We start from the raw sequence: 20793 nt of genomic DNA, 5'->3' as shown, positions 1-20793 counted from the left end.
CCCCCCTCTGCTCCCCGCTGCCCCCCTCTGCCCCCCGCTGCCCCCCACTGCCCCCACCTCTCGCTGCCCCCCTCTGCCCCCCGCTGCCCCCCACTGCCCCCACCTCTCACTGCCCCCCTCTGCCCCCCGCTCCCCCCCTCTGCCCCCCGCTGCCCCCCACTGCCCCCACCTCTCACTGCCCCCACCTCTCACTGCCCCCTTCTGCCCCCCGCTTCCCCCCTCTGCCCCCCGCTGCCCCCCACTGACCCCGCTGCCCCCACTGCCCCCACCTTTCACTGCTCCCCTCTGCTCCCCGCTGCCCCCCTTTGCTCCCCGCTGCCCCCACCTCTCACTGCCCCCCTCTGCCTCTCGCTGCCCCCCACTGCCCCCCTCTGCTCCCCGCTGCCCCCTCTGCCCGCCGCTGCCCCCCATTGCCCCCACCTCTCACTGCCCCCCTCTGCTCCCCGCTGCCCCCCTCTGCCCCCCGCTGCCCCCCACTGCCCCCAGCTCTCGCTGCCCCCCTCTGCCCCCCGCTGCCCCCCTCTGCCCCCCGCTGCCCCCCACTGACCCCACTGCCCCCCACTGCCCCCACCTCTCACTGCCCCCTTCTGCCCCCCGCTGCCCCCTCTGCCCTTCTCTGCTCCCCGCTGCCCCCCACTGCCCCCACCTCTCACTGCCCCCCGCTGCCCCCCCCTCCGCTGACCTGGTAGTAGGGTGGGGGTGAGGGGGGTCAACCTGGTAGTAGGGTGAGGGGTGAGGGGGGTCGACCTGGTAGTAGGGTGGGGGGTGAGGGGTGAGGGGTGGGGGGTGAGGGGGGTCGACCTGGTAGTAGGGTGAGGGGTGGGGGGGTCGACCTGGTAGTAGGGTGGGGGTTGAGGGGGGTCAACCTGGTACTAGGGTGGGGGGTGAGGGTTGAGGGGTGAGGGTGGTCGAACTGGTAGTAGGGTGGGGGTGAGGGGTGAGGGGTGGGGGGTGAGGGGGGTCGACCTGGTAGTAGGGTTGGGGGTGGGGGGTGGGGGTGAGGGGGGTCGACCTGGTAGTAGGGCTGGGGGTGGGGGGTCGACCTGGTAGTAGGATTGGGGGTGAGAGGTGGGTCGACCTGGAAGTAGGATTGGGGGTGAGAGGTGGGGGGTCGACCTGGTAGTAGGATTGGGGATGAGAGGTGGGGGGTCGACCTGGTAGTAGGGTTGGGGGGTGAGGGGTGGGGGGTCGACCTGGTAGTAGGATTGGGGGTGAGAGGTGGGGGGTCGACCTGGTAGTAGGATTGGGGGTGAGAGGAGGTGGGGGGTCGACCTGGTAGTAGGGTTGGGGGTGAGAGGTGGGGGGTCGACCTGGTAGTAGGATTGGGGGTGAGAGGTGGGGGGTCGACCTGGTAGTAGGATTGGGGGTGAGAGGTGGGAGGTCGACCTGGTAGTAGGATTGGGGGTGAGAGGTGGGGGGTCGACCTGTTAGTAGAATTGGGGGAAGATGTGGGGGGTCGACCGGGTAGTAGGGTTGGGGGTGAGGGGTGGGGGGTCGACCTGGTAGTAGGATTGGGGGTGAGAGGTGGGGGGTCGACCTGGTAGTAGGATTGGGGGTGAGAGGTGGGGGGTCGACCTGTTAGTAGGATTGGGGGTGAGAGGTGGGGGGTCGACCTGGTAGTAGGATTGGGGGTGAGAGGTAGGAGGTCGACCTGGTAGTAGGATTGGGGGTGAGAGGTGGGGGGTCGACCTGTTAGTAGAATTGGGGGGGAGATGTGGGGGGTCGACCGGGTAGTAGGATTGGGGGGGAGAGGTGGGGGGTAACCTGGTAGTAGGATTGGGGGTGAGGGGTGGGGGGGTTCCATGATTAAATATGGAATTGTTTTAAGATGGTATATACTTTTAATCATTTAGCTGTTTGATTTGGGATATTATGGAACCCTTTAGGTATAAAACAATACATATACAAAAATGATTTTGAAGTCTCTGTGCTAAATCTAGGAGATATATCCTTCCTGTTTGTCCCTGTCCGGGGGTGTCCTCGGATGGGGCCACAGTGTCTCCTGACCCCTCCTGTCTCAGCCTCCAGTATTTATGCTGCAGTAGTTTATGTGTCGGGGGGCTAGGGTCAGTTTGTTATATCTGGAGTACTTCTCCTGTCCTATTCTGTGTCCTGTGTGAATCTAAGTGTGCGTTCTCTAATTCTCTCCTTCTCTCTTTCTTTCTCTCTCTCGGAGGACCTGAGCCCTAGGACCATGCCCCAGGACTACCTGACATGATGACTCCTTGCTGTCCCCAGTCCACCTGACCGTGCTGCTGCTCCAGTTTCAACTGTTCTGCCTTATTATTATTCGACCATGCTGGTCATTTATGAACATTTGAACATCTTGGCCATGTTCTGTTATAATCTCCACCCGGCACAGCCAGAAGAGGACTGGCCACCCCACATAGCCTGGTTCCTCTCTAGGTTTCTTCCTAGGTTTTGGCCTTTCTAGGGAGTTTTTCCTAGCCACCGTGCTTCTACACCTGCATTGCTTGCTGTTTGGGGTTTTAGGCTGGGTTTCTGTACAGCACTTTGAGATATCATCTGATGTACGAAGGGCTATATAAATACATTTGATTTGATTTGATATAAGAAAGGAAATATATATGTTTACACATATTTAACCCCTTTTTTTGGGTAGGCAGAAAACTATATTCATATTTTTTTCTCTTTTACAGGTACTGGTTTCCGAGTCCCGTGGCAGTTCAACGTCGTGTTCGTGAGAGTCTCCCCTTTCCAGGGGTCAAAAAAGTTAGAGAACATACACAGTGCTCCCATTGTCTTATATTGTTGACTGATAATGTGTTTACCTGTTTTTACCGGGTCAGGTCAAACCATTTGGACGCTACAGACGTTATGGGACTGATTTTTGGGATGTTTCATTTCAAACACTGCTCTCTAGCTCTGCCACCTTTCAGCTCAGATGCAGATGGTGGAGAATGTGGTGGATTGAGGCACATCCAATGCAGAAAAAACAACTGATATCTCTATCTTAAATTTACGGATTTCTCAAAGGGGACTTTTTTATTATGTTACTTAGATTGACGCACTGTTGTGTCAATCGACTTTGCGGTTTTTAAAATTAAATTAGCTCTCAATTCCGTTCTCGGATGAAGAAAACCTCCCACAAAAACCACAAGGAAACTTTAGTTACGTTCATAAACGTTTAAATACTATACAACCACAAGGAAACGTGTAGGAAACGTTATGCCGAAGTTGTGAAATTCAAACAGAAGAAGTTTCTTCCCAACATCCTCAGAGATAGTTGGAGTTGTTGGGACAGAAATGGGGGTTAGAAGAAAAGATAAGGGATCTCTTTTCCCTCCCTCCCTCCCTCCCTCCCTCTCTCTCTGTACCAGTGTATTTATCCCTGTGTTTCCTGTCTCTCTGTATCAGTGTATTTATCCCGGTGTTTTCTGTCTCTCTGTACCAGTGTATTTATCCCTGTGTTTCCTGTCTCTCTGTCCCAGTGTATTTATCCCGGTGTTTCCTGCCTCTCTGTCCCAGTGTATTTATCCCTGTGTTTCCTGTCTCTCTGGACCAGTGTATTTATCCCTGTCTCCTGTCTCTCTGTACCAGTGTATTTATCCCTGTGTTTCCTGTCTCTCTGTCCCAGTGTATTTATCCCTGTGTTTCCTGTCTCTCTGTACCAGTGTATTTATCCCTGTGTTTCCTGTCTCTCTGTATCAGTGTATTTATCCCGGTGTTTTCTGTCTCTCTGTACCAGTGTATTTATCCCTGTGTTTCCTGTCTCTCTCTCCCAGTGTATTTATCCCTGTGTTTCCTGTTTCTCTGTACCAGTGTATTTATCCCTGTGTTTCCTGTCTCTCTGTGCCAGTGTATTTATCCCTGTGTTTCCTGTCTCTCTGGACCAGTGTATTTATCCCTGGGTTTCCTGTCTCTCTGTGCCAGTGTATTTATCCCTGTGTTTCCTTTCTCTCTGTGCCAGTGTATTTATCCCTGTGTTTCCTGTCTCTCTGTGCCAGTGTATTTATCCCTGTTTCCTGTCTCTCTGTACCAGTGTATTTATCCCTGTGTTTCCTGTCTCTCTCTCCCAGTGTATTTATCCCTGTGTTTCCTGTCTCTCTGTACCAGTGTATTTATCCCTGTGTTTCCTGTCTCTCTGTATCAGTGTATTTATCCCGGTGTTTTCTGTCTCTCTGTACCAGTGTATTTATCCCTGTGTTTCCTGTCTCTCTGTGCCAGTGTATTTATCCCTGTGTTTCCTGTTTCTCTGTACCAGTGTATTTATCCCTGTGTTTCCTGTCTCTCTGTGCCAGTGTATTTATCCCTGTGTTTCCTGTCTCTCTGGACCAGTGTATTTATCCCTGGGTTTCCTGTCTCTCTGTGCCAGTGTATTTATCCCTGTGTTTCCTGTCTCTCTGTGCCAGTGTATTTATCCCTGTGTTTCCTGTCTCTCTGTGCCAGTGTATTTATCCCTGTTTCCTGTCTCTCTGTACCAGTGTATTTATCTCTGTGTTTCCTGTCTCTCTGTACCAGTGTATTTATCCCTGTGTTTCCTGTCTCTCTGTACCAGTGTATTTATCTCTGTGTTTCCTGTCTCTCTGTCCCAGTGTATTTATCACTGTGTTTCCTGTCTCTCTGTCCCAGTGTATTTATCACTGTGTTTCCTGTCTCTCTGTACCAGTGTATTTATCCCTGTGTTTCCTGTCTCTCTGTACCAGTGTATTTCTCCCTGTGTTTCCTGTCTCTCTGTACCAGTGTATTTATCCCTGTATTTCCTGTCTCTCTGTGCCAGTTTGTCTTCTATGTCCAAGTCAACCAGCGTGTTTTTCCCACTTCTCCTGCCTTTTCTGAACTCTATTGGCTAGTCCTCCCGGTTTTGACCCTTGCCTGTTTCCGGACTTTGTACCCACCTTCCTGACCATTCTGCCTGCCTTGACCTCGAGCCCGTCTGCCACTCTGTACCTCCTGGACTCTGAACTGGTTTCAACCTTTTGCCTGTCCACGACCATTCTCTTGCCTAACCCATTTGGAATCAATAAACATCAAAGAGTCCAACCATCTGCATCTGGGTCTCGCCTTGTGCCCTGATAGGGAGGGTTTAATTATCTGGGCTTTGACTGTTTACTAATACTATAATTATGTTGGACTGCTAGCTTTTGAAAATATAAGCATATTTCTCATGTTCAAAAGTAAGGCGCTGGATCGAGTGTTCCTCTGGGACCTGACCAATGAACAAACAGGGACAAGGAGTGCTGTGATAGTGATATTTATAACTGTGCTCTGAGTTGGACTATTTCTAACAGAACTGTTAGTGTTGTTTTCCTGTTAGACATTTAGTATGATGTATTAGTCTATTTAGACAGGCTCTGGTAACAAATCATTATTATTATTGGAAATGTTCTCCTGTCACTGATATTAACAACATCCCGTGTTTACAGTGGGTACATCCCAAATGACCCTATAGACCCAGGTCAACAGTAGTCCCCTACCCTAGTCAACAGTAGACCACTACCCTGGTCTACAGTAGTCCACTACTCTATAGACCCTGGTCTACAGTAGTCCACTACCCTGGTCTACAGTAGTCCACTACTCTATAGACCCTGGTCAACAGTAGTCCACTACCCTGGTCAACAGTAGTCCACTACCCTATAGACCCTGGTCTACAGTAGTCCACTACCCTGGTCTACAGTAGTCCACTACTCTATAGACCCTGGTCAACAGTAGTCCACTACCCTGGTCAACAGTAGTCCACTACCCTATAGACCCTGGTCAACAGTAGTCCACTACCCTGGTCTACAGTAGTCCACTACCCTCTAGACCCTGGTCTACAGTAGTCCACTACCCTATAGACCCTGGTCAACAGTAGTCCACTACCCTATAGACCCTGGTCAACAGTAGTCCACTACCCTATAGACCCTGGTCAACAGTAGTCCACTACCCTATAGACCCTGGTCAACAGTAGTCCACTACCCTATAGACCCTGGTCAACAGTAGTCCACTACCCTGGTCTACAGTAGTCCACTACCCTATAGACCCTGGTCAACAGTAGTCCACTACCCTATAGACCCTGGTCAACAGTAGTCCACTACCCTGGTCTACAGTAGTCCACTACCCTATAGACCCTGGTCAACAGTAGTCCACTACCCTGGTCTACAGTAGTCCACTACCCTCTAGACCCTGGTCTACAGTAGTCCACTACCCTATAGACCCTGGTCAGCAGTAGTCCACTACCCTATAGACCCTGGTCAACAGTAGTCCACTACCCTATAGACCCTGGTCAACAGTAATCCACTACCCTATAGACCCTGGTCAACAGTAGTCCACTACCCTGGTCTACAGTAGTCCACTACCCTATAGACCCTGGTCAACAGTAGTCCACTACCCTATAGACCCTGGTCAACAGTAGTCCACTACCCTATAGACCCTGGTCTACAGTAGTCCACTACCCTATAGACCCTGGTCAACAGTAGTCCACTATCCTGGTCTACAGTAGTCCACTACCCTATAGACCCTGGTCAACAGTAGTCCACTACCCTATAGACCCTGGTCAACAGTAGTCCACTACCCTATAGACCCTTGTCAACAGTAGTCCACTACCCTGGTCTACAGTAGTCCACTACCCTATAGACCCTGGTCAACAGTAGTCCACTACCCTATAGACCCTGGTCAACAGTAGTCCACTACCCTATAGACCCTGGTCAACAGTAGTCCACTACCCTATAGACCCTGGTCTACAGTAGTCCACTACCCTATAGACCCTGGTCAACAGTAGTCCACTATCCTGGTCTACAGTAGTCCACTACCCTATAGACCCTGGTCAACAGTAGTTCACTACCCTATAGACCCTGGTAAACAGTAGTCCACTACCCTATAGACCCTTGTCAACAGTAGTCCACTACCCTATAGACCCTGGTCAACAGTAGTCCACTACCCTGGTCTACAGTAGTCCACTACCCTATAGACCCTGGTCAACAGTAGTCCACTACCCTATAGACCCTGGTCAACAGTAGTCCACTACCTACCCAATAGACCCTGGTCTACAGTAGTCCACTACCCTATAGACCCTGGTCAACAGGGCCGACTCTTTTCTCTGTATATATCAATGATGTTTCTCATGCTGCGGGCGATTCCCTGATCCACCTCTACGCAGACGACACCATTCTATATACTTCCGGCCCGTCCTTGGACACTGTGCTATCTAACCTCCAAACGAGCTTCAATGCCATACAGCACTCCTTCCGTGGCCTCCAACTGCTCTTAAACGCTAGTAAAACCAAATGCATGCTTTTCAACCGTTCGCTGCCTGCACCCGCACGCCTGACCAGCATCACCACCCTGGATGGTTCCGACCTTGAATATGTGGACATCTATAAGTACCTAGGTGTCTGGCTAGACTCTAAACTCTCCTTCCAGACCCATATCAAACATCTCCAATCGAAAATCAAATCAAGAGTCGGCTTTCTATTCCGCAACAAAGCCTCCTTCACTCACGCCGCCAAACTTACCCTAGTAAAACTGACTATCCTACCGATCCTCGACTTCGGCGATGTCATCTACAAAATTGCTTCCAACACTCTACTCAGCAAACTGGATGCAGTTTATCACAGTGCCATCCGTTTTGTCACTAAAGCACCTTATACCACCCACCACTGCGACTTGTATGCTCTAATCGGCTGGCCCTCGCTACATATTCGTCGCCAGACCCACTGGCTCCAGCTCATCTACAAGTCCATGCTAGGTAAAGCTCCGCCTTATCTCAGTTCACTGGTTACGATGGCAACACCCATCCGTAGCACGCGCTCCAGCAGGTGTATCTCACTGATCATCCCTAAAGCCAACACCTCATTTGGCCGCCTTTCGTTCCAGTTCTCTGCTGCCTGTGATTGGAACGAATTGCAAAAATCACTGAAGTTGGAGACTTTTATCTCCCTCACCAACTTCAAACATCTGCTATCTGAGCAGCTAACCGATCGCTGCAGCTGTACATAGTCTATTGGTAAATAGCCAACCCATTTTCACCTACCTCATCCCCATACTGTTTTTATTTATTTATTTTTCTGCTCTTTTGCACGCCAATATCTCTACCTTTACATAACCATCTGATCATTTATCACTCCAGTGTTAATCTGCATAATTGTAATTATTTGCCTACCTTCTCATGCCTTTTGCACACAATGTATATATAGACTCCCCTTTTTTCTACTGTGTTATTGACTTGTTAATTGTTTACTCCATGTGTAACTCTGTGTTGTCTGTTCACACTGCTATGCCTTATCTTGGCCAGGTCGCAGTTGCAAATGAGAACTTGTTCTCAACTAGCCTACCTGGTTAAATAAAGGTGTTCTCAACTAGCCTACCTGGTTAAATAAAGGTGAAATAAAAAAAATAAATAAAAAAAAAGTCCACTACCCTATAGACCCTGGTCAACAGTAGACCACTACCCTATAGACCCTGGTCAACAGTAGTCCACTACCCAGGTCAACAGTAGTCCACTACTATGGTCAACAGTAGACCACTACCCAGGTCAACACTAGTCCACTACCCTATAGACCCTGGTCAACAGTAGTCCACTACCCTGGTCAACAGTAGTCCACTACCCTGGTCAACAGTAGTCCACTACCCTGGTCAACAGTAATCCACTACCCTAATCTACAGTAGTCCACTACCCTGGTCAACAGTAGTCCACTACTATGGTCAACAGTAGACCACTACCCAGGTCAACACTAGTCCACTACCCTATAGACCCTGGTCTACAGTAGTCCACTACCCTGGTCTACAGTAGTCCACTACCCTGGTCTACAGTAGTCCACTACCCTGGTCTACAGTAGTCCACTACCCTGGTCTACAGTAGTCCACTACCCTAATCTACAGTAGTCCACTACCCTGGTCAACAGTAGTCCACTACCCTGTAGACCCTGTTCAACAGTAGTCCACTACCCTAATCTACAGTAGTCCACTACCCTGGTCAACAGTAGTCCACTACCCTATAGACCCTGGTCAACAGTAGTCCACTACCCTGGTCAACAGTAGTCTACTACCCTGGTCTACAGTAGTCCACTACCCTGGTCTACAGTAGTCCACTACCCTGGTCTACAGTAGTCCACTACCCTATAGACCCTGGTCAACAGCAGTCGACTACCCTGGTCAACAGTAGTCCACTACCCTGGTCTACAGTAGTCCACTACCCTATAGACCCTGGTCAACAGTAGTCCACTACCCAGGTCAACAGTAGTCAAACTACCCTGCTCAACAGTAGTCCACTACCCTATAGACCCTGGTCAACAGTAGTCCACTACCCTATAGACCCTGGTCAACAGTAGTCCCCTACCCTGGTCAACAGTAGTCCACTACCCTATAGACCCTGGTCTACAGTAGTCCACTAACCTGGTCAACAGTAGTCCACTACCCTATAGACCCTGGTCAACAGTAGTCCCCTACCCTGGTCAACAGTAGTCCACTACCCTATAGACCCTGGTCTACAGTAGTCCACTACCCTGGTCTACAGTAGTCCACTACCCTGGTCTACAGTAGTCCACTACCCTATAGACCCTGGTCAACAGCAGTCGACTACCCTGGTCAACAGTTGTCCACTACCCTGGTCTACAGTAGTCCACTACCCTATAGACCCTGGTCAACAGTAGTCCACTACCCAGGTCAACAGTAGTCAAACTACCCTGCTCAACAGTAGTCCACTACCCTATAGACCCTGGTCAACAGTAGTCCACTACCCTATAGACCCTGGTCAACAGTAGTCCCCTACCCTGGTCAACAGTAGTCCACTACCCTATAGACCCTGGTCAACAGTAGTCCACTACCCTATAGACCCTGGTCAACAGTAGTCCCCTACCCTGGTCAACAGTAGTCCACTACCCTATAGACCCTGGTCTACAGTAGTCCACTACCCTAATCTACAGTAGTCCACTACCCTGGTCAACAGTAGTCCACTACCCTATAGACCCTGGTCAACAGTAGTCCACTACCCTGGTCAACAGTAGTCTACTACCCTGGTCTACAGTAGTCCACTACCCTGGTCTACAGTAGTCCACTACCCTGGTCTACAGTAGTCCACTACCCTATAGACCCTGGTCAACAGCAGTCGACTACCCTGGTCAACAGTTGTCCACTACCCTGGTCTACAGTAGTCCACTACCCTATAGACCCTGGTCAACAGTAGTCCACTACCCAGGTCAACAGTAGTCAAACTACCCTGCTCAACAGTAGTCCACTACCCTATAGACCACATATGTCAGAGTCAAGGCCCGCGGGCCACATCCGGCCCGCAAGAAGGTTTTTTACGGCCCCTGGGATGATCTTGATTTATTATTAGAACCGGCCCGCAGCAAGCCGGCAGCCCGCAGATCTTTTACACGCACCAATACTACATTTCCCACAATGCAAAGGTGACGCACCGAGCAGTAGGCTGCTTCATTTCAATATTTATTGGCACAGCAGTCGTCAGCATCACAGTAAAATTAACTTTCAGATACCCATCAAAAATGGCAAAACGGAAGGTGGATACTGAGAACCGGGGGTTTCAAACAAGGTGGGAGTCGGAGTATATGTTCACGAAGGTAGCTGGAAAACCTGTGTGTCTTCTGTGTGGAGAAAGTGTGGCGGTACTGAAAGAGTATAATCTGAGACGACATTATGAAACGAAACACGCGGACACACACGCGGACGCAACTGTCAAGGCCAGTTTTATTTTGGCAGAAGAGATCGCTAAATCAGCCCGGCCATTTACGGAGGGGGATTTCATCAAAAACTGCATGATTAAAGTTTGTGACGAAGTTTGCCCAGAAAAAAGGCAACTCTTTTTAAATGTGAGTCTGAGCAGAAACACCATTGCCGAGAGAGTAGACCAGTTGTCCATCAATCTAAAAGAGCAGCTTGTGAAAAAGGGAAAAGATTTTATTGCATATTCCTTGGCTGTGGATGAGAGCACCGACATTTCTGACATTGCCCAGTTGTCAATTTTCATCCGCGGAGTGGACTCCAACCTAAGCGTGACAGAGGAGTTTTTGGCTTTACGTCCTATGCATGGCACAACTACGGGGCATGATTTGTATGAAGAGGTGTCAAGATGTGTAAATGAGATGGAGCTGCCTTGGGAAAAACTCGTGGGTTTGACAACCGACGGAGCACCTGCGATGTGTGGACACAGGAGCGGACTGGTGGCGAAGATACGGGAAAAGATGCAAGAGGAAAACGCGACAGGTGAGCTGACAGCTTATCATTGTATCATACACCAGGAAGCGTTGTGCGGTAAAGCCTTGAAAATGGAGCATGTAATGAGCATCATCACGCGCACAGTTAACTTTATCAGAGCCAAAGGTTTGAATCACCGCCAGTTCAAGGCATTTCTGACGGAGTTAGAAACGGAGCATGGTGATTTGCCTTATCACACAGAGGTGCGATGGCTAAGCCAGGGAAAGGTGCTTCAAAGATGTTTCGAGCTTCGTGAGGAGATTTGTCTGTTCTTGGACAGCAAAGGGAAAGACACAACACAACTCCGAGACGAAATGTTTCTGTGTGAAATGGCTTTTCTGTGTGACATTACGAGTCATCTGAATGCAATAAACTTGCAGCTGCAGGGTCGGGATCGTGTCATCTCTGATATGTACAGTACAGTGAAGGCATTTAAAACCAAACTGACTCTGTGGGAGACGCAGATGCGGAAAGAAAATTTGAGCCACTTTCCCAGCTGCCAGACCATGAAAGAGAAGCTCTCTACCAGTGCGTTCCCGAGCACACAGTTGGCTGATAAAATAGGTATGCTTGCCGCTGACTTTCGACGCCGATTTGCTGACTTTGAAGCACAAAAAAGCAGGTTGGAACTGCTCGGTAACCCATTTGCTGTTGACGTGGAAAGCTCACCACCAAACCTCCAAATGGAGTTGATTGACCTCCAATGCAATGATGCACTGAGGGCAAAATATGCGGCAGTGGGTGCTGCGGAGTTCGCCCGTTTCCTCCCCGGCACAATGCCCCAGCTGCGCATCCAGGCTGCTCAAACGTTGTCTATGTTTGGCAGCACATACCTGTGTGAACAACTGTTTTCTTTGATGAACCTGAACAAAACATCACACAGAAGTCGACTTACTGCTGAACACCTCCACTCAATTCTGAGGATTTCTTCAGCTCAGAGCCTTACCCCGAACATTGATGAACTTGTGGAAAAGATGGGACACCACCAAGTATCACCCTCAACCTCAAACAAGTGAACATTACTGTGCAATCACATATTTAGAGTTTTTACTCAGTTCAAGTTTAAAAGTTAAAATTTAATATTTGTTTTCACTGCATGTTACTTCTCCTTAAACAAAGTGTTGTTTTTGATTAATAGATTTTTGCACTTTATTTTTTTGTATTTCAATCCAATTATATTTTAAAAATATTTCAGTTGAGTGGATGATAGAAAATTGCTATTATTGTTTTTTCTTTGAAGTAAATTTAGCCCACTTTTGCTAAAATAGAAAATATAGTCTACTGATGGTGCCTTGAATACCGGTTTCTTTCATTTAATGTTCATGTTATGGGGATATTTATATAAAGGAAATTTGTCTTTTGTGTCTGTTGAAAATTAAAGATTACTGACAGAGCCATAAGAAAATATTGCTTTATTTATCTGATCATATTGTAATATATTTGTTAGGTTTTCAGTAGGTTCAATTAGGTTCACTAGACTATATGCGTCATTTAAAAATTTTTCAATGAACATTCGAACAGTCCGGCCCTCGTCTTGTAGCTGATTTTTTTATTTGGCCCTCCGTCCATTTGACTTTGACACCCCTGCTATAGACCCTGGTCAACAGTAGTCCACTACCCTATAGACCCTGGTCAACAGTAGTCCCCTACCCTGGTCAACAGTAGTCCACTACCCTATAGACCCTGGTCTACAGTAGTCCACTAACCTGGTCAACAGTAGTCCACTACCCTATAGACCCTGGTCAACAGTAGTCCACTACCCAGATAAACAGTAGTCCACTACTATGGTCAACAGTAGACCACTACCCAGGTCAACACTAGTCCACTACCCTATAGACCCTGGTCAACAGTAGTCCACTACCCTGGTCAACAGTAGTCCACTACCCTGGTCAACAGTAGTCCACTACCCTGGTCAACAGTAATCCACTACCCTAATCTACAGTAGTCCACTACCCTGGTCAACAGTAGTCCACTACCCTATAGACCCTGGTCTACAGTAGTCCACTACCCTATAGACCCTGGTCAACAGTAGTCCATTACCCTGGTCTACAGTAGTCCACTACCCTGGTCTACAGTAGTCCACTACCCTGGTCTACAGTAGTCCACTACCCTATAGACCCTGGTCAACAGTAGTCCACTACCCTATAGACCCTGGTCAACAGTTGTCCACTACTCTATAGACCCTGGTCAACAGTAGTCCACTACCCTAATCTACAGTAGTCCACTACCCTGGTCTACAGTAGTCCACTACCCTATAGACCCTGGTCAACAGCAGTCGACTACCCTGGTCAACAGTTGTCCACTACCCTGGTCTACAGTAGTCCACTACTCTATAGACCCTGGTCAACAGTAGTCCACTACCCAGGTCAACAGTAGTCAAACTACCCTGCTCAACAGTAGTCCACTACCCTATAGACCCTGGTCAACAGTAGTCCACTACCCTATAGACCCTGGTCAACAGTAGTCCCCTACCCTGGTCAACAGTAGTCCACTACCCTATAGACCCTGGTCTACAGTAGTCCACTAACCTGGTCAACAGTAGTCCACTACCCTATAGACCCTGGTCAACAGTAGTCCCCTACCCTGGTCAACAGTAGTCCACTACTCTATAGACCCTGGTCTACAGTAGTCCACTACCCTGGTCTACAGTAGTCCACTACTCTATAGACCCTGGTCAACAGTAGTCCACTACCCTGGTCAACAGTAGTCCACTACCCTATAGACCCTGGTCTACAGTAGTCCACTACCCTGGTCTACAGTAGTCCACTACTCTATAGACCCTGGTCAACAGTAGTCCACTACCCTGGTCAACAGTAGTCCACTACCCTATAGACCCTGGTCAACAGTAGTCCACTACCCTATAGACCCTGGTCAACAGTAGTCCACTACCCTGGTCTACAGTAGTCCACTACCCTCTAGACCCTGGTCTACAGTAGTCCACTACCCTATAGACCCTGGTCAACAGTAGTCCACTACCCTATAGACCCTGGTCAACAGTAGTCCACTACCCTATAGACCCTGGTCAACAGTAGTCCACTACCCTATAGACCCTGGTCAACAGTAGTCCACTACCCTGGTCAACAGTAGTCCACTACCCAGGTCAACAGTAGTCCACTACTATGGTCAACAGTAGACCACTACCCAGGTCAACACTAGTCCACTACCCTATAGACCCTGGTCAACAGTAGTCCACTACCCTGGTCAACAGTAGTCCACTACCCTGGTCGACAGTAGTCCACTACCCTGGTCAACAGTAATCCACTACCCTAATCTACAGTAGTCCACTACCCTGGTCAACAGTAGTCCACTACTATGGTCAACAGTAGACCACTACCCAGGTCAACACTAGTCCACTACCCTATAGACCCTGGTCTACAGTAGTCCACTACCCTGGTCTACAGTTGTCCACTACCCTGGTCTACAGTAGTCCACTACCCTGGTCTACAGTAGTCCACTACCCTGGTCTACAGTAGTCCACTACCCTAATCTACAGTAGTCCACTACCCTGGTCAACAGTAGTCCACTACCCTGTAGACCCTGTTCAACAGTAGTCCACTACCCTAATCTACAGTAGTCCACTACCCTGGTCAACAGTAGTCCACTACCCTATAGACCCTGGTCAACAGTAGTCCACTACCCTGGTCAACAGTAGTCTACTACCCTGGTCTACAGTAGTCCACTACCCTGGTCTACAGTAGTCCACTACCCTGGTCTACAGTAGTCCACTACCCTATAGACCCTGGTCAACAGCAGTCGACTACCCTGGTCAACAGTTGTCCACTACCCTGGTCTACAGCAGTCCACTACCCTATAGACCCTGGTCAACAGTAGTCCACTACCCAGGTCAACAGTAGTCAAACTACCCTGCTCAACAGTAGTCCACTACCCTATAGACCCTGGTCAACAGTAGTCCACTACCCTATAGACCCTGTTCAACAGTAGTCTACTACAGTAGTACACTACCCTGGTCAACAGTAGTCTACTACCCTGGTCTACAGTAGTCCACTACCCTGGTCTACAGTAGTCCACTACCCTGGTCTACAGTAGTCCACTACCCTATAGACCCTGGTCAACAGCAGTCGACTACCCTGGTCAACAGTTGTCCACTACCCTGGTCTACAGTAGTCCACTACCCTATAGACCCTGGTCTACAGTAGTCCACTACCCAGGTCAACAGTAGTCAAACTACCCTGCTCAACAGTAGTCCACTACCCTATAGACCCTGGTCAACAGTAGTCCACTACCCTATAGACCCTGGTCAACAGTAGTCCCCTACCCTGGTCAACAGTAGTCCACTACCCTATAGACCCTGGTCTACAGTAGTCCACTAACCTGGTCAACAGTAGTCCACTACCCTATAGACCCTGGTCAACAGTAGTCCACTACCCAGATAAACAGTAGTCCACTACTATGGTCAACAGTAGACCACTACCCAGGTCAACACTAGTCCACTACCCTATAGACCCTGGTCAACAGTAGTCCACTACCCTGGTCAACAGTAGTCCACTACCCTGGTCAACAGTAGTCCACTACCCTGGTCAACAGTAATCCACTACCCTAATCTACAGTAGTCCACTACCCTGGTCAACAGTAGTCCACTACCCTATAGACCCTGGTCTACAGTAGTCCACTACCCTATAGACCCTGGTCAACAGTAGTCCATTACCCTGGTCTACAGTAGTCCACTACCCTGGTCTACAGTAGTCCACTACCCTGGTCTACAGTAGCCCACTACCCTGGTCTACAGTAGTCCACTACCCTATAGACCCTGGTCAACAGTAGTCCACTACCCTGGTCTACAGTAGTCCACTACCCTATAGACCCTGGTCAACAGTAGTCCACTACCCTATAGACCCTGGTCAACAGTTGTCCACTACTCTATAGACCCTGGTCAACAGTAGTCCACTACCCTAATCTACAGTAGTCCACTACCCTGGTCTACAGTAGTCCACTACCCTATAGACCCTGGTCAACAGCAGTCGACTACCCTGGTCAACAGTTGTCCACTACCCTGGTCTACAGTAGTCCACTACTCTATAGACCCTGGTCAACAGTAGTCCACTACCCTGGTCAACAGTAGTCCACTACCCTATAGACCCTGGTCTACAGTAGTCCACTACCCTGGTCTACAGTAGTCCACTACTCTATAGACCCTGGTCAACAGTAGTCCACTACCCTGGTCAACAGTAGTCCACTACCCTATAGACCCTGGTCAACAGTAGTCCACTACCCTATAGACCCTGGTCAACAGTAGTCCACTACCCTGGTCTACAGTAGTCCACTACCCTCTAGACCCTGGTCTACAGTAGTCCACTACCCTATAGACCCTGGTCAACAGTAGTCCACTACCCTATAGACCCTGGTCAACAGTAGTCCCCTACCCTGGTCAACAGTAGTCCACTACCCTATAGACCCTGGTCTACAGTATTCCACTACCCTAATCTACAGTAGTCCACTACCCTGGTCTACAGTAGTCCACTACCCTATAGACCCTGGTCAACAGCAGTCGACTACCCTGGTCAACAGTTGTCCACTACCCTGGTCTACAGTAGTCCACTACCCTATAGACCCTGGTCAACAGTAGTCCACTACCCAGGTCAACAGTAGTCAAACTACCCTGCTCAACAGTAGTCCACTACCCTATAGACCCTGGTCAACAGTAGTCCACTACCCTATAGACCCTGGTCTACAGTAGTCCACTAACCTGCTCAACAGTAGTCCACTACCCTATAGACCCTGGAGTCCCCTACCCTGGTCAACAGTAGTCCACTACCCTATAGACCCTGGTCAACAGTAGTCCCCTACCCTAATCTACAGTAGTCCACTACCCTGGTCAACAGTAGTCCACTACCCTATAGACCCTGGTCAACAGTTGTCCACTACCCTGGTCTACAGTAGTCCACTACCCTATAGACACTGGTCAACAGTAGTCCACTACCCAGGTCAACAGTAGTCAAACTACCCTGCTCAACAGTAGTCCACTACCCTATAGACCCTGGTCAACAGTAGTCCACTACCCTATAGACCCTGGTCAACAGTAGTCCCCTACCCTGGTCAACAGTAGTCCACTACCCTATAGACCCTGGTCTACAGTAGTCCACTAACCTGGTCAACAGTAGTCCACTACCCTATAGACCCTGGTCAACAGTAGTCCCCTACCCTGGTCAACAGTAGTCCACTACCCTATAGACCCTGGTCTACAGTAGTCCACTACCCTAATCTACAGTAGTCCACTACCCTGGTCAACAGTAGTCCACTACCCTATAGACCCTGGTCAACAGTAGTCCACAACCCTGGTCAACAGTAGTCTACTACCCTGGTCTACAGTAGTCCACTACCCTGGTCTACAGTAGTCCACTACCCTGGTCTACAGTAGTCCACTACCCTATAGACCCTGGTCAACAGCAGTCGACTACCCTGGTCAACAGTTGTCCACTACCCTGGTCTACAGTAGTCCACTACCCTATAGACCCTGGTCAACAGTAGTCCACTACCCAGGTCAACAGTAGTCAAACTACCCTGCTCAACAGTAGTCCACTACCCTATAGACCCTGGTCAACAGTAGTCCACTACCCTATAGACCCTGGTCAACAGTAGTCCCCTACCCTGGTCAACAGTAGTCCACTACCCTATAGACCCTGGTCTACAGTAGTCCACTAACCTGGTCAACAGTAGTCCACTACCCTATAGACCCTGGTCAACAGTAGTCCACTACCCAGATAAACAGTAGTCCACTACTATGGTCAACAGTAGACCACTACCCAGGTCAACACTAGTCCACTACCCTATAGACCCTGGTCAACAGTAGTCCACTACCCTGGTCAACAGTAGTCCACTACCCTGGTCAACAGTAGTCCACTACCCTGGTCAACAGTAATCCACTACCCTAATCTACAGTAGTCCACTACCCTGGTCAACAGTAGTCCACTACCCTATAGACCCTGGTCTACAGTAGTCCACTACCCTATAGACCCTGGTCAACAGTAGTCCATTACCCTGGTCTACAGTAGTCCACTACCCTGGTCTACAGTAGTCCACTACCCTGGTCTACAGTAGTCCACTACCCTATAGACCCTGGTCAACAGTAGTCCACTACCCTGGTCTACAGTAGTCCACTACCCTATAGACCCTGGTCAACAGTAGTCCACTACCCTATAGACCCTGGTCAACAGTTGTCCACTACTCTATAGACCCTGGTCAACAGTAGTCCACTACCCTAATCTACAGTAGTCCACTACCCTGGTCTACAGTAGTCCACTACCCTATAGACCCTGGTCAACAGCAGTCGACTACCCTGGTCAACAGTTGTCCACTACCCTGGTCTACAGTAGTCCACTACCCTATAGACCCTGGTCAACAGTAGTCCACTACCCAGGTCAACAGTAGTCAAACTACCCTGCTCAACAGTAGTCCACTACCCTATAGACCCTGGTCAACAGTAGTCCACTACCCTATAGACCCTGGTCAACAGTAGTCCCCTACCCTGGTCAACAGTAGTCCACTACCCTATAGACCCTGGTCTACAGTAGTCCACTAACCTGGTCAACAGTAGTCCACTACCCTATAGACCCTGGTCAACAGTAGTCCCCTACCCTGGTCAACAGTTGTCCACTACTCTATAGACCCTGGTCTACAGTAGTCCACTACCCTGGTCTACAGTAGTCCACTACTCTATAGACCCTGGTCAACAGTAGTCCACTACCCTGGTCAACAGTAGTCCACTACCCTATAGACCCTGGTCTACAGTAGTCCACTACCCTGGTCTACAGTAGTCCACTACTCTATAGACCCTGGTCAACAGTAGTCCACTACCCTGGTCAACAGTAGTCCACTACCCTATAGACCCTGGTCAACAGTAGTCCACTACCCTATAGACCCTGGTCAACAGTAGTCCACTACCCTGGTCTACAGTAGTCCACTACCCTCTAGACCCTGGTCTACAGTAGTCCACTACCCTATAGACCCTGGTCAACAGTAGTCCACTACCCTATAGACCCTGGTCAACAGTAGTCCACTACCCTATAGACCCTGGTCAACAGTAGTCCACTACCCTGGTCTACAGTAGTCCACTACCCTATAGACCCTGGTCAACAGTAGTCCACTACCCTATAGACCCTGGTCAACAGTAGTCCACTACCCTATAGACCCTGGTCTACAGTAGTCCACTACCCTATAGACCCTGGTCAACAGTAGTCCACTATCCTGGTCTACAGTAGTCCACTACCCTATAGACCCTGGTCAACAGTAGTCCACTACCCTATAGACCCTGGTCAACAGTAGTCCACTACCCTATAGACCCTTGTCAACAGTAGTCCACTACCCTGGTCTACAGTAGTCCACTACCCTATAGACCCTGGTCAACAGTAGTCCACTACCCTATAGACCCTGGTCAACAGTAGTCCACTACCCTATAGACCCTGGTCAACAGTAGTCCACTACCCTATAGACCCTGGTCTACAGTAGTCCACTACCCTATAGACCCTGGTCAACAGTAGTCCACTATCCTGGTCTACAGTAGTCCACTACCCTATAGACCCTGGTCAACAGTAGTTCACTACCCTATAGACCCTGGTCAACAGTAGTCCACTACCCTATAGACCCTGGTCAACAGTAGTCCACTACCCTATAGACCCTGGTCAACAGTAGTCCACTACCCTGGTCTACAGTAGTCCACTACCCTATAGACCCTGGTCAACAGTAGTCCACTACCCTATAGACCCTGGTCAACAGTAGTCCACTACCCAATAGACCCTGGTCTACAGTAGTCCACTACCCTATAGACCCTGGTCAACAGTAGTCCACTACCCTATAGACCCTGGTCAACAGTAGTCCACTACCCTGGTCTACAGTAGTCCACTACCCTGGTCTACAGTAGTCCACTACCCTAATCTACAGTAGTCCACTACCCTGGTCAACAGTAGTCCACTACCCTGTAGACCCTGTTCAACAGTAGTCCACTACCCTAATCTACAGTAGTCCACTACCCTGGTCAACAGTAGTCCACTACCCTATAGACCCTGGTCAACAGTAGTCCACTACCCTGGTCAACAGTAGTCTACTACCCTGGTCTATAGTAGTCCACTACCCTGGTCTACAGTAGTCCACTACCCTGGTCTACAGTAGTCCACTATCCTATAGACCCTGGTCAACAGCAGTCGACTACCCTGGTCAACAGTTGTCCACTACCCTGGTCTACAGTAGTCCACTACCCTATAGACCCTGGTCAACAGTAGTCCACTACCCAGGTCAACAGTAGTCAAACTACCCTGCTCAACAGTAGTCCACTACCCTATAGACCCTGGTCAACAGTAGTCCACTACCCTATAGACCCTGGTCAACAGTAGTCCCCTACCCTGGTCAACAGTAGTCCACTACCCTATAGACCCTGGTCTACAGTAGTCCACTAACCTGGTCAACAGTAGTCCACTACCCTATAGACCCTGGTCAACAGTAGTCCCCTACCCTGGTCAACAGTAGTCCACTACCCTGGTCGACAGTAGTCCACTAACCTGGTCAACAGTAGTCCACTACCCTATAGACCCTGGTCTACAGTAGTCCACTACCCTGGTCTACAGTAGTCCACTACCCTGGTCTACAGTAGTCCACTACCCTATAGACCCTGGTCAACAGCAGTCGACT

General features: G+C 49.5%; 1 protein-coding gene across 1 annotated transcript; it reads right to left on the bottom strand.

Moving 5' to 3' along the window:
• Positions 1 to 709: 709 nt before the first annotated feature.
• LOC139367819 (uncharacterized) lies at positions 710 to 1804 on the bottom strand. Its single transcript, XM_071106157.1, has one exon. It carries the CDS (start codon positions 1802 to 1804, stop codon positions 710 to 712), a length of 1095 nt encoding a protein of 364 aa, XP_070962258.1.
• Between the last annotated feature and the right edge of the window lie 18989 nt (positions 1805 to 20793).

Source organism: Oncorhynchus clarkii, chromosome 16, assembly GCF_045791955.1.
Source record: "Oncorhynchus clarkii lewisi isolate Uvic-CL-2024 chromosome 16, UVic_Ocla_1.0, whole genome shotgun sequence".
Lineage (NCBI taxonomy): Eukaryota > Metazoa > Chordata > Actinopteri > Salmoniformes > Salmonidae > Oncorhynchus > Oncorhynchus clarkii.
This window is presented reverse-complemented; position numbering and strand designations above follow the sequence as displayed.